At 37.7% G+C, this 14,561-nt stretch overlaps 1 protein-coding gene across 1 annotated transcript; it reads right to left on the bottom strand.

Annotated features, from left to right (window-relative positions):
- Nucleotides 1-5,863: 5,863 nt before the first annotated feature.
- Nucleotides 5,864-6,802, bottom strand: LOC119242647 (olfactory receptor 2L5-like). Its single transcript, XM_037508167.1, has one exon. The coding sequence runs from the start codon at nt 6,800-6,802 to the stop codon at nt 5,864-5,866; it is 939 nt and encodes a 312-aa protein (XP_037364064.1).
- Nucleotides 6,803-14,561: the final 7,759 nt, after the last annotated feature.

Here is a 14,561-nt window from a genome sequence, read left to right as displayed (position 1 = left end):
CACTACATTATGATCAAGGGGACAATACTTCAAGAAGAAATAACACTCATTAACATATACTCACCAAACGAAGGAGCACCAAAATATATCAAACAACTGTTGTCCTCTCTGAAAACAGACATCAGAAAAAACACATAAGTAGTGGAAGACTTCAACAATGGATAGATCAACGAGACAAAAAATAAGTAAAGACACTAAAGTTCTAAATAAGGATCTAGAGCGCTTGGGCTTAACAGACATCTATAGAACACTAAACCCAAAAAAAAACAGAGTACACATTTTTCTCAAGCACACGGATCATTCTCCAGGATCGATCACATACTGGGACCCATGACAAACATCAACAGATTCACCAAGATTGAAATCATACCAACCATCTTTACTATGAAGGCATCAAACTAGAAATAAACCATAAAAAGAAGGCAAGGAACTCTCCTACCTCATGGAGATTGAAAACTGCACTTCTGGAAGACCACTGGACTAATGAGGAGATCAAAGAAGAAATTAAAAAATTCTTTGAATTGAATGACAAGGAGGATACCAAATTCCTAAATGTACTGGATGCAGCAAAAGCAATAATAAGAGGAAAATATAGAGCAATAGAGGCTCACATCAAGAAACAAGAAAGAACTCAAAGAAACAACCTAATCTCGAAGGTCAAAGATCTAGAAAAAGAACAACAAAAAAACTCCAAAACCAGTAGAAGAAAAGAAATAATAAAAACCAAAGCAGAAATAAATGAAATTGAAACTGAAAAAAACAATCCAAAAGATCAATGAAACCAAGAGCTGGTTCTTTGAAAAAATCAATAAAATAGACAAACCCCTAGCCAGGCTCACAAAGGAAAAAAGGGAGAAAGCACAAATAAACAGGATCATAAATGAAAGAGGAGAAATCACAACGGACACAGCAGAAATTGAAAGAATAATCACTAACTACTATGAACAGTTATATGGAAACAAGTTCAACAATCTAGAGGAGATGGACAAATTCCTACAACTCTACAATCACCCAAAGCTAGATAAAGAAGAAATAGAACACCTAAACAGACCAATTACAATTAGCGAAATTGAAATGGTAATCAAAAACCTCCCCAAAAACAAAAGCCCAGGACCTGATGGATTTACAAATGAATTCTACCAAACATTCAGAGATGACTTAGTGCCTATCCTTCACAAACTTTTCCAAAAAATTGAGAAGGAAAGGATAATACCAAACACGTTCTATGAAGCCAACATTACACTAATACCAAAACCGAACAAGGACAACACAAAAAAAGAAAACTACAGGCCAATCTCCCTAATGAACACTGATGCAAAAATCCTCAATAAAATTTTAGCTATCAGAATCCAACAATGTATCCATAAGATAATTCACCACGACCAAGTAGGATTCATTCCAGGGACACAAGGATGATTCAACATCCGAAAATCAATCGTTATCCAACACATCAACAAAAAGAAATATAAAAACCATATGATAATATCAATACATGCCGAGAAAGCTTTAAACAAAGTGCAACACACATTCATGGTAAAAGCCCTTGAAATTCTTGGGATACAAGGAACATACCTCAACATCATAAAGGCCATATATGACAAGCCAACAGCCAGTATCATTCTCAATGGCAAAAAGCTGAAAGCATTCCCATTAAGATCTGGGACAAGACAAGGATGTCAACTCTCACCACTGCTTTTCAATATAATACTGGAAGTCCAAGCCAGAGCAATAAGACAAGAGAAAGACATCCAAGGAATCCAAATAGGAAAAGAAGAAGTCAAACTATCACTATTTGCAGATGATATGATAATATACATAGAGAACCCCAAAAACTCCACAGAAAAACTAATTCAACTCATCAATCAGTTCAGTAAAGTGGCAGGATACAAAATCAACATGCAAAAGTCAGTAGCCTTCCTATACACCAACAATGAATCTGAAGAAGAAGAAATTAAAAAAAAAATCCCTTTTCCTATAGAAACAAAAAAAAACATCAAATACTTGGTAATAAATCTAACAAAAGAGGTAAAGGACCTATACGAAGAAAACTATAAAACACTGTTAAAAGAAGTAGAAGAAGATACAAAGAAATGGAAAGACATCCCCTGCTCATGGATTGGAAGAATAAACATTATTAAAATGGCCATCCTACCAAAAGCAATATACAGATTCAATGCTATTCCAATCAAAATTTCAATGTCATTCTTCAAAGAAATAGAACAGTTATTGATGAAATTCATATGGAATCACCAAAAACCCCAAATAGCCAAAGCTCTCCTGAAAAAAAAAAGGGAATGGAGGCATCACACTCCCAGACTTCAAACTTTACTACAAAGCCATAATCATCAAAATTGCATGGTATTGGAACAAGAACAGATACACAGACCAATGGAATTGAACAGAAAATCCAGAAATAAACCCACAGATTTATGGTCAACTAATCTTTGACAAAGGACCAAAGACTATGCATTGGAGCAAAGAAAGTTTGTTCCATAAATGGTGCTGGGAAAACTGGGTCACTTACATGCAAAAGAATGAAGCTTGACTACTACCTCACACCATACACAAAAACCAACTCAACATGGATTAAAGAACTAGACTTAAGACCTGAAACCATAAAATACATAGAAGGAAATATAGGCGAAACACTACGTGATAGACACATCAAAGACATCTTTACAGACACATCGTCCACAGCAGTGATAGTGAAGGCAAAGATAAACAGCTGGGACTACAATCAAATTAAAGAGCTTCTGCACAGCAAAAGAGACAATAACAAAAACAAAGAGAAACCCCACCAACTAGGAGAACATTTTTGCACACAACACTAATGATAAAAGACTGATCACAAAAATCTACAAAGAGCTGATGAGACTCAACAAAAACAAAGAAAATAATCCAGTCAAAAAATGGGTGGAAGAGCTAAAAAGGAATTTCTCTGAAGAGGAAATGCAAATGGCCAACTGGCATATGAAATAATGTTCAACATCACTTGTAATCAGGGAAATGCAAATCAAAACTACAATGAGATACCATCTCACACCAGTGAGAATGGCACATATTAAAAAAAACTAGCAACAACAAATGTTGGCGAGGTTGTGGAGAAAAAGGAACTCTCCTGCACTGTTGGTGGAGTGCAAACTGGTCCCACCACTATGGAGAGCTGTGTGGAGATTTCTTGACCTACTAAACATAGAGCTTCCATATGATCCAGCAATTCCACTCCTAGCTATTTACCCAGAGGACACAGAAACATCAATTCCAAAGAGCACCTGCACCCCTATGTTTATAGCAGCACTATTTACAATAGCTAAGCTTTGGAAACAATCCAAATGCCCAAAAATAGATGACTGGATCAAGAAGATATGGTGCATATACATGATGGAATATTACTCAGCATTCAAATAAGATAAACACATGCAATTTGCAGCAACATGGATGGCACTGGAAGGGATCATGCTCAGCGAAATAAGCCAGAAAGAAAAAGAAAAATAACAGGTGGTCTCACTCATAGCAGGAATCTAGAAAACTTAAATAAGGGCCCATGAAAAAGAATAACTATAAGAAAGAAAGTATCAAAATCAACAACTATGAACAAGAGACTCTCTATGGGGATAGGGGCGGGGAAAGGAGGGCTTGGGGTAAAAATAAGGAGGTTGTAATTGTATGGGGAATATAAAAATAAAATTTAAATTAAAAAAATTACAATCTAGCATTTTCTATCAGTGGCTAATAACACTTGATTATATTTCATACAAAATCAATTTTGAAAAGTGTAAATTTTGATGACATAATAAATGAATTTTGAGAAAAATGAAAGGGAAAAAATCTTAGATCAATAAATGTATTAAAGGTGAGCAGAATGAGCCTCAGCAAGTTTCAAAATTGGCTTCCTCTGGATGCACTACTGTGATATGCAGATTACTATGGTTAAGGTCAACTGAGGTCCTAGAAGATAGGGAGATGCTTTTGCCACTCCCTTAATCTAAGTGATTGTCACTTCTTTCATTACTAGAAGGATGAATATCGGGGATAGTATCCAGATATATACTTACCTGTAATAATATCTATCTGAGAAACCTATTAGTAGTTACAGAATATGGGAGTCACCTCTCCCTCTCCTCTTTTCTTGAAGCTCTAGGACCTTATCACTTTCATTAACTCAAGAATCTCAGTCTATCTCAATTATTCAAGATTTTAGTCATGTAAATTCTCCATATATGTAATTAAATTTGGCCCTTTTCACCTACTAATCTATCTGATGTTAATCTATTTGCTCAACAATCCTAGAAGAACCCAGAGGGGTAGGGAATTTTTTCTTCTCAACCCTGAAAAATCATATAATAAGGTATTGTTAGTTATTATAAGTAAAATTATGATACAAAAATAGTTTAATAATTTGTATTGAATATTATAATTAATAAATCAATTCTGCAGGAAAAAAATTTATATTTCAGATAGCCAAGGCACATTGTGCCTTCTATTTGTAAGAAAGGTCTCATAATTTCATAGTGCTATCTCCTGAAAAATGCCATAAAACCTTGATTTTATCCTCCCTGTCACACAAGAGAGTAAAGAACACCACTTATTACTAACACTTACCCGAAAAGTTCACCAGAAATCATGGATTTTTATTGAATATAATGTAGGATCCACTTATGAGAAAGGTAGAACAGTTTTAATCAATGACTATTACTGATACAAGGCAAAGTTTGGGTGATAAGGAACAACCCAACTTGCGAGTCCTAACCCAAACATTTAGGAATACAGGATAATATCTCCAAATGCAGATTTATATCAGCATTGAGTAAAAAGAGGGCAATGAGAAGAAGAGAAGAAAATTTATTATCTGCCACAAGCCAGGATGTCATAGGTTTTATCAGTAGAGAGCATCAGTTGAGCAGAATCAGGGTCCATCCAGAAGGCAAAAATCAGAGGGTTCCATCGTTTTATGGTCCACCCAGAAGCTCCACTCCACCTCTAGACCCCATCAGTTCTGCTACAGTGGTCAACGGGGTGAAGGGTGGGTCCAAAGCTCCACCTTTTACCACTGAGCTGACTATAAAGGCACCACACTGGCTAGGAGGTTGCTCCTCACTGTTCCTTTTACAGAATTGATTAGTAGAACCGGATCTTTTGTCCTGTTTCAGTTTAACTATGCGGTATGATGACTAGAGAATAAAAAATCTCACCAGAATGGCATTATCAATATAATAGTAGAAGTGGTAACTTGGTATGTAATTTGAGTAACTGCTTGACCTATTTATTTTGTAAATAACTTTATATGTCCTTGATCCCTGTTCATACCTTGATTGTATCTTCCAGTTGTTATGATCAGTCTTGAAGTATTTCTTACATTAAATAACTTTCCTAGTGTTCAACTTCATATAATAAACATAAACATATCATTACAGGGATTTAGCTAATTTGAAAGGAAGCCTAATGGGTACAGTAAGTTAATGGTCTATAATGAGAAAAACAATGTCTTCTGAATTTTACTTAGATCTAGATTTGGGAAACATTTAATTTTCTGTTTTAGATATTTTGGAAGTTGAAAAGAGGAAAGTGATATGCTGAGTGACAACTTCAGCCAAACGATTTCCATTTCATTTACAACCAAAAGAACAATTCTCATAGATAAATTTTATCATAAATATATTTGAAATTGATAATAAAAAGCACCATGAATAAAAAGAGGTTAAAACTTAGCATTATACATGCATTTACAAGATAATATTTTTGAGATGTAACTGATTTTTCTCCTCTCAGTTAATTTTACTCCCTGTATCCTAACCGTAAAGTATATTCTGAATTAATCTACAGTCAATGTGGACTTGCACCTGAGTCCAGAATGCAGGAAGATTTATATTTTCACAGAGTGCATTCTCTGAATCAGTCTTCTCAGGGCCCCCATCACCTCTTTGTTTCTCAAGCTGTAGATGATGGGATTTAACATTGGTGTTAGGATGGTGTAGAAGACAGCCAGAGCCTTGTCCTCTGTTGGAGAGCGAAAGGATCTTGGGCGTAGATAAGTGTAAGCAAAGGGTGCATAGTAGAAAGTCACCACTGTAAGGTGGGTGCTGCAGGTTGAGTAGGCCTTCTTCCGCCCTTCTGTTGAGGGCATGCGGTACACAGCAAGGAGGACACGGCCATAGGAACAGGCAATACCAATGAAAGGAAACACAAGGAAGAGAGTGGTGCTCACAAACACTGTGTATTCATAAACCCAGGTGTCCATGCAGGCCAGAGTCAACATGGCTGGAACATCACAGAAGAAATGGTTGATGGCCCTGGATCTACAATAAGGGATTTGGAAGGCATACACAGTGTGGGCACAGGAGTTGATTGAGCCCATGATCCAAGATCCTATTATCATCTGTGCACACTGTCTTTTGCTCATACGGATGGGATAGTGGAGAGGAGAGCAAATAGCTACATAACGATCATAGGCCATAGATGTCAACAGCAGTGCCTCTGCACCTGCTAAACTCAAGAAGAAGAAGCTCTGAAACCCACACCCAATGAGGGAGATAGACTTGTTTCCAGACAGGTAATTGTAAGCCATTTTAGGGACAATGGTGGAGATATAATTTAAGTCAATGATGGAAAGCTGACTAAGTAGGAAATACATGGGTGTGTGGAGATGGGTGTCAAGGAAGATAAGGAGGGTCATGCATAGGTTACCAAACAGAGCCATTAGGAAAAAGAGAACAGTGCAGCTGAACAGGAACAGGCCAAGTCTTGATGCTGGGAACAACCCCAATAAGATGAAGTCAGTTGATGTTTGATTATAATTTTCCATTAATACGATTTTTCCTAAAATCAGATACAAGGATAAGTTAAGTATCAAGCAATAGCTTCTTTTTAGTCATATTATACATTATCTAATGTATAATATTATACATTATCTATACATAATTATACAATCTATACATGTTACACATTATACATAATTTTACCAAGTCTTAGATGAAAAAAAGAATTCGGAAAAAAAGAAAGCACATTTTCTGACAGAGATTAGAATTTGAAGAGGCAATCATTTGCATCCCAGGTATTTTTCTAAGAAATAGTTAAAGTTATTTAAAAAATATTTCTATTAAATCTTTCTTATGATGGATGTGTCTTACTGCCCTAACATAGTCAAGTATCATCTAAATCTAATTATGTATTCAAAACCTAATGGAGAGGGGGCGGAGCAACATGGCGGCGAGGAGACGCTGCGAGTAAGATCTCCCATTAAAAAAAGTGAATAGGGAGGAAAAGCGGCAGGTCCCAGTGAGAACTGGGACACGGAAGATAAACGGGTGACGCCAGCGAACTGCCCGAAGAAGAAACTGGCCATAAAAGAGGACTAGAAGGGAGGAAAGCACAGAACCCTGCTCCCCTCCCCCGCCCACAGAGGCGGCACTCTCCGACCAGCAGAGAGGAGGAAACAACACACCAAAACGGCCCACAAGAACAAACGACGCAGCAAGCGGGACTGTGAGTGGAAAGGAACTATTGCAGCCACCACACCCCGTGAACGGGAGCTGAGGCGAACCCTGCAGGATCCGCCGCGGCGGTGAGCGAACGGCTCCGGGCGCCATTAGAGAAGAACAAAGACCCCGGGAGACGCGCACACAGCCCGGGCTGCCGGTAAGCTGGCGCGGATAGCGGCGCGCTTGGCACACTTGAAAAGAAAACGCGGACCGGGATCCCGGCTGCCCAGGTCCCCGCGCCTGCGACCTAGGCTTGCGGGGAGACGCGCGGAGGTCCTCACTGAGGTGAAGGTCCCTCCTGAGTGAGCAGGAACCAGGCGCCAGGCACGGGAGCAGTGCAAAAGGCGCCAATCCCGCGCCACTGAACTGGGCTACAGCCCGCGTCTTGGAACTAAGGGCTTTGAACTGAGACCCGGGGCACGAAAATTTGGGGCGTGGTTTCTCCACGACGGTGGGGCACAAGGCAGACACAGCACCCCAAAGCTGTTGAGGTGTACCCTACCATTCCCGCTCTGTTCTCTGTCCCACGGGGTGGGGGGAGGCGAAAAACAACCCCCCAAGGACAATAGGAGAGATCTCTGGCGCCACCTAGCAACCAGGAAAAAAAAAAACTCACTAACACCCTATAAAACAGGGCATTTTCTTAAGACTGCTTGAAAAGGGCAGAAGGTTTCTGGAGGACCCAGTGGCCAGCCGGGAAGTTATTCCACGCCAGGCCCCTTCCGACCAGCAGTCTGAGCCCACAGAGGGAGCAGGCACCCACGTCCGGGGCAGACCGGGTGCGCAGAAGAGTGCCTGAAACCGGAGGCACAGGGACTGCATCCCGCTTCGCCATTTGAGAACAGGGACATTTCTTCAGTAAAAACTGCCTAAAACCAGCAGAAAGCTCCCCCAGAAGACAGAGATGGCTCCTGGAAGAGCCAGAGGGGAGTGGAGAAGTTCACCCAAGATGTCAGTCAGTCCGAGCAACACAGTGTCCCAACGCATACGACAAATTAGAAAACAGACAGTAGGGAGTAGAAGAACCACACGCAACCTAAAAACTCCTCAGGAAAGAAGCACACCACAAAAAGAAAACCACTCCCCAGATTGCAACGACAGCGACTTGGAAGAACTTCTGAGCCTTCCAGAAAGAGAATTTAAAATTGCCATGATTAAATAAGTGATAGATCAGAAGAAGGAAATTGAGTCCCTAAAGAGGGAAGTAAGAGAAATGCAGGAGATCAAAGAATTAATGGAGGAACTAAAGAACTCTGGGAAAAGCAATGAAAGCAGAATAGATGAAATGGAAGAACGAATAAGTAATCTTGAAGACACAGAAATAAAAAGAACCAAAACAGAAAGGAAAGAGAAGTACGAAGGAAAAAGATGAAGAAAGACTTCGGGAACTATCTGACTCCATGAGGAAAGGAAATATAAGAGTTATAGGAATTCCAGAAGGAGAGGAGAGAGATGTAGGAACAGAGAAAATATTCATGGATATAATTGAAGAGAACTTCCCAAATGAGAAGAAGGAGCTGAAAATTGATATACAAGAAGCAAGAAGAACACCAAACTTCCACGACGAAAGGAAAAACACAGCAAGACACATAATAGTAAAGCTCCCAAGAATCCAGGACAAGGAAAAAATAATGAAGCTGACAAGAGGGAAGAAACAGATAACATTCAAAGGAAAACCAATCAGGCTGACATCAGACTTCTCTGAAGAAACACTACGGGCAAGGAGAGAGTGGAGGGACATAGTCAACAGACTCCAAGAAAACAGATGCCAACCAAGAATACTCTATCCCGCAAAGCTCTCTTTCCTCCATGAAGAAAGAATATGGACCTTCCCAGACAAAGAGAAACTCCGGAATTTCATTGCGACTAAACCCCCACTCCAAAAAATACTACAAGGAATCCTAAAGCCAGAACCTCAGAGGGACGAATAACAACGAAAGAAGACCAAAAAAAAAAAAAAAGTTATTAAAGAATAAATAAATAAAATCAAAGGAAAGACAAACATAATGGCAAATACAGATGCTAACATATCAATATTAACTCTAAATGTAAATGGACTAAACTCTTCAATAAAAAGACACAGAGTTGCAGCCTGGATTAAGAAACAAAACCCAACCTTTTGCTGTCTCCAGGAAACACATTTAGCTACAAAAGATAAAAATAGGCTCAAAGTCAAAGGATGGAAAACAATCCTACAAGCAAATGGGCCAAAAAAGAAAGCAGGAACAGCTATACTTATATCAGATAAAACAGACTTCAAACTCAAAAAATAAAAAGAGACCCCAATGGTCACTACATTATGATTAAGGGGACAATACTTCAAGAAGAAATAACACTCATTAACATATACTCACCAAACGAAAGAGCACCAAAATATATCAGACAACTGTTGTCCTCTCTGAAAACAGACATCAGAGAAAACACATATGTAGTGGGAGACTTCAACACACCACTATCAACAATGGATAGATCAACAAGACAAAAAATAAGTAAAGAAACTAAAGCTCTAAATAAGGACCTAGAGCATTTGGGCTTAACAGACATCTATAGAACACTAAACCCAAAAAAAACGGAGTACACATTTTTCTCAAGCGCACACAGATCATTCTCCAGGATCGATCACATACTGGGGCACAAGACAAACATCAACAGATACACCAAGATTGAAATCGTACCAACCATCTTTTCTGACCACGAAGGCATCAAACTAGAAATAAATCATAAAAAGAAGGCAAGGAACTACCCTACCTCATGGAGATTAAAAGCCACACTACTGGAAGACCACTGGACTAACGAGGAGATCAAAGAAGAAATTAAAAAATTCTTTGAATTGAATGACAAGGAGGACACCAATATCCTAAATGTATGGGATGCAGCAAAAGCAGTAATAAGAGGAAAATATATAGCAATAGAAGCTCACATCAAAAAACAAGAAAGAACTGAAAGAAACAACCTAATCTCGAAGCTCAAAGATCTAGAAAAAGAACAACAAAAAAACCCCAGAACCAGTAGAAGAAAAGAAATAATAAAAACCAAAGCAGAAATAAATGAAATTGAAACTAAAAAAACAATCCAAAAGATCAATGAAACCAAGAGCTGGTTCTTTGAAAAAATAAATAAAATAGACAAACCCCTAGCCAGGCTCACAAAGGAAAAAAGGGAGAAAGCACAAATAAACAGGATCATCAATGAAAGAGGAGAAATCACAACGGACACAGCAGAAATCAAAAGAATAATCAGTAACTACTATGAACAGTTATATGGAAACAAGTTCAACAATCTAGAGGGATGGACAAATTCCTACAACTCTACAATCACCCAACGCTAGATAAAGAAGAAATAGAACACCTAAACAGGCCAATTACAAGCAGCGAAATTGAAATGGTAATTAAAAACCTCCCCAAAAACAAAAGCCCAGGACCTGATGGATTTACAAATGAATTCTACCAAACATTCAGAGACGAATTAGTTCCTATCCTTCACAAACTCTTCCAAAAAATTGAGAAGGAAGGGACAATACCAAACACGTTCTATGAAGCCAATATTACACTAATACCAAAACCGAATAAGGACAACACAAAAAAGGAAAACTATAGGCCAATCTCCCTAATGAACACTGATGCAAAAATCCTCAATAAAATTTTAGCTATCAGAATCCCACAATGTATCCATAAGATAATTCACCACGACCAAGTTGGATTCATTCCAGGGACACAAGGATGGTTTAACATCCGAAAATCAATCAACGTTATCCAACACATCAACAAAAAGAAATATAAAAACCATATGATAATATCAATAGATGCTGAGAAAGCTTTCGACAAAGTGCAACACCCATTCATGATAAAAGCCCTTGAAATTCTTGGGATACAAGGAACATACCTCAACATCATAAAGGCCATCTATGACAAGCCAACAGCCAGTATCATTCTCAATGGTGAAAAGCTGAAAGCAATTCCATTAAGATCTGGAACAAGACAAGGATGTCCACTCTCACCACTGCTTTTCAATATAATACTGGAAGTCCTAGCCAGAGCAATAAGACAAGAGAAAGACATCCAAGGAATCCAAATAGGAAAAGAAGAAGTCAAACTATCACTATTTGCAGATGATATGATAATATACATAGAGAACCCAAAATCTCCACAGAAAAACTAATTCAACTCATCAATCAATTCAGTAAAGTGGCAGGATACAAAATCAACACGCAAAAGTCAGTAGCCTTCCTATACACAAACAATAAATCTGAAGAAGAAGAAATCAAAAAAACCACCCCTTTTATTATCGAAACAAAAAAAATCAAATATTTGGGAATAAATCTAACAAAAGAGGTAAAGGACCTATACAAAGAAAACTATAAAACACTGTTAAAAGAAATAGAAGAAGACACAAAGAAATGGAAAGACATCCCCTTCTCATGGATTGGAAGAATAAACATTATTAAAATGGCCATCCTACCAAAAGCAATATACAGATTCAATGCTATTCCAATCAAAATCTCAATGGCATTCTTCAAAGAAATAGAACAATTATTGATGAAATTCATATGGAATCACCAAAAACCCCGAATAGCCAAAGCTCTACTGAAAAAAAAAGAAGGAAATGGAGGCATCACACTCCCAGACTTCAAACTATACTACAAAGCCATAATCATCAAAACTGCATGGTATTGGAACAAGAACAGACATACAGACCAATGGAATCGAATAGAAAATCCAGAAATAAACCCACAGATTTATGGTCAACTAATCTTTGACAAAGGAGCGAAGACTATGCATTGGAGCAAAGAAAGTTTGTTCAATAAGTGGTGCTGGGAAAACTGGGTCGCTACATGCAAAAGAATGAAGCTTGACCACTACCTCACACCATACACAAAAATCAACTCAAAATGGATTAAAGAACTAGACATAAGACCTGAAACCATAAAATACATAGAAGGAAATATAGGCGAAACACTACGGGATTTGCACATCAAAGACATCTTTACAGACACATCACCCAAAGCAGTGATAGTGAAGAGAAAGATAAACAGCCAGGACTACATCAAATTAAAGAGCTTCTGCACAGCAAAAGAGACAATAACAAAAACAAAGAGAAACCCCACCAACTGGCAGAACATTTTTGCACCCAACACTAATGATAAAGGACTGATCACAAAAATCTGCAAAGAGCTGATGAGACTCAGCAACAACAAAGAAAATAATCCAGTCAAAAAATGGGCAGAAGAGCTAAAAAGAAACTTCTCTGAAGAGGAAATGCAAATGGCCAACAGACATATGAAAAAATGTTCAACATCACTTGTAATCAGGGAAATGCAAATCAAAACTACCATGAGATACCATCTCACACCAGTGAGAATGGCACATATTAAAAAAACTAGCAACAACAAATGTTGGCGAGGATGTGGAGAAAAAGGAACTCTTGTGCACTGTTGGTGGGAGTGCAAACTGGTCCAACCACTATGGAGAGCTGTGTGGAGATTTCTGGACCTACTAAACATAGAGCTTCCATATGATCCAGCAATTCCACTCCTAGGTATTTACCCAAAGGACACAGAAACATCAATTCCAAAGAGCACCTGCACTCCTATGTTTATAGCAGCACTGTTTACAATAGCTAAGCTTTGGAAACAGCCCAAATGCCCAAAAATAGATGACTGGATCAAGAAGATGTGGTACATATATACCATGGAATATTACTCAGCATTCAAAAAAGATAAACACATGCAATTTGCAGCAACATGGATGGCACTGGAAGGGATCATGCTCAGCGAAATAAGCCAAAAAGAAAAAGAAAAATACCGGATGGTCTCACTCATAGCAGGAATCTAGAAAACTTAAATAAGGGACCAGGAAAATGAATATAAGAAAGTGAAAATCAAAATCAACAAAAAACTATGAACCAGAGACACTTGTTGGGGGGTGGGGGGCGGGAGGGGAAGGATTGGGGTCAGAATGGGGCGTTTGCAATTGTATGGGGGAATATAAAAATAAAATTTAATATTTAAAAAAAAAAAAAAACAAAACCTAATGGAAAATCAACTTAATAGAGTTATATTATAAATATATGGTTATTTAGAAATACAATTTATCACCTGTAATGGCAACATTTTCTATTGTCTTTAAACCCTAAAATTTCACCTTTAAAACTGAAGCATCTTATCAGGTCATTCTGAGAGGCTAGAAATCTTTCTTGACTCCTCTCTCTAGCCATGTCAAACCAAACTTCCTTGGCATCAGGTGTCATTATTTTTTACATGTGTTTCAAAATCTAGAATAAATCATTGTCAAGAACATTTATACAAATTCATTGTATTCTGCCTTCTCATTCAATTTTTTGTTTTTCTGTTTTTCTTTCCTCATCCAATTTCTGAAAGCACAGTAAAAGATGACATTATAACTGAACTTCTATATGCCAGTTCATTGTAGTGCTCAAAACTCTGCTCAAGCTCTCCCCAGAAGAATATTTCATGTCTCTCTGTTTCTACTACAATTAATGATGTGCATTTGTATTGTAATTTGACTTACAAAACGCCTTTTTTCCTTTTGTTTCCTTGCATTTAAAACTTTTTCCAACTCTGCATGTATATATGAACTTAAATGAATATATCTATTACCCGACCTTCTTAAAATACAACTATTATGATGATAAAAAAATAGATATGTTCTAGAATTTTAAAAGAGCAGATCAGCAAAAGGCACAATGGCACCTGAAAAAGCGTAGGCCCCTTAGATAAAAGCAATTTGGGCAGAGGAGTGATCAAGTTATTTAAACAGAACAATGTAAATGAGAGCCTGAACTTTGTCTTCATAGAAGAAGAGAAATTCTGCTCCAGGGACACCACAAATGAACAAGTAATGCAAAGTATTATTGTTTTAATTTTAATTATCTAAAATTAAATATTACCAGAATTTTGAGGAAATTTCCAATACAAAAGATGGAGATGCACAAATACACACACACAAGGCAATACACATATGCATTTGACATAAAACTATACACAAATAACAAATAAGTTTTAAAAGATTGGGAAGATTCTGAAAATTTTAAAATACAGAATTTTTATTTTCAAAGAAGCATGAG

Source organism: Talpa occidentalis, unplaced genomic scaffold (assembly GCF_014898055.3).
Source record: "Talpa occidentalis isolate TD23 unplaced genomic scaffold, MPIMG_talOcc4v2.1 talOcc4.13, whole genome shotgun sequence".
Classification (NCBI taxonomy): domain Eukaryota; kingdom Metazoa; phylum Chordata; class Mammalia; order Eulipotyphla; family Talpidae; genus Talpa; species Talpa occidentalis.
This window is presented reverse-complemented; position numbering and strand designations above follow the sequence as displayed.

What these genes read in the sequence shown, in the direction of transcription:
- LOC119242647 (XM_037508167.1), bottom strand. Translation starts at nt 6,802, where the DNA reads ATGGAAAATTATAATCAAACATCAACTGACTTCATCTTATTGGGGTTG.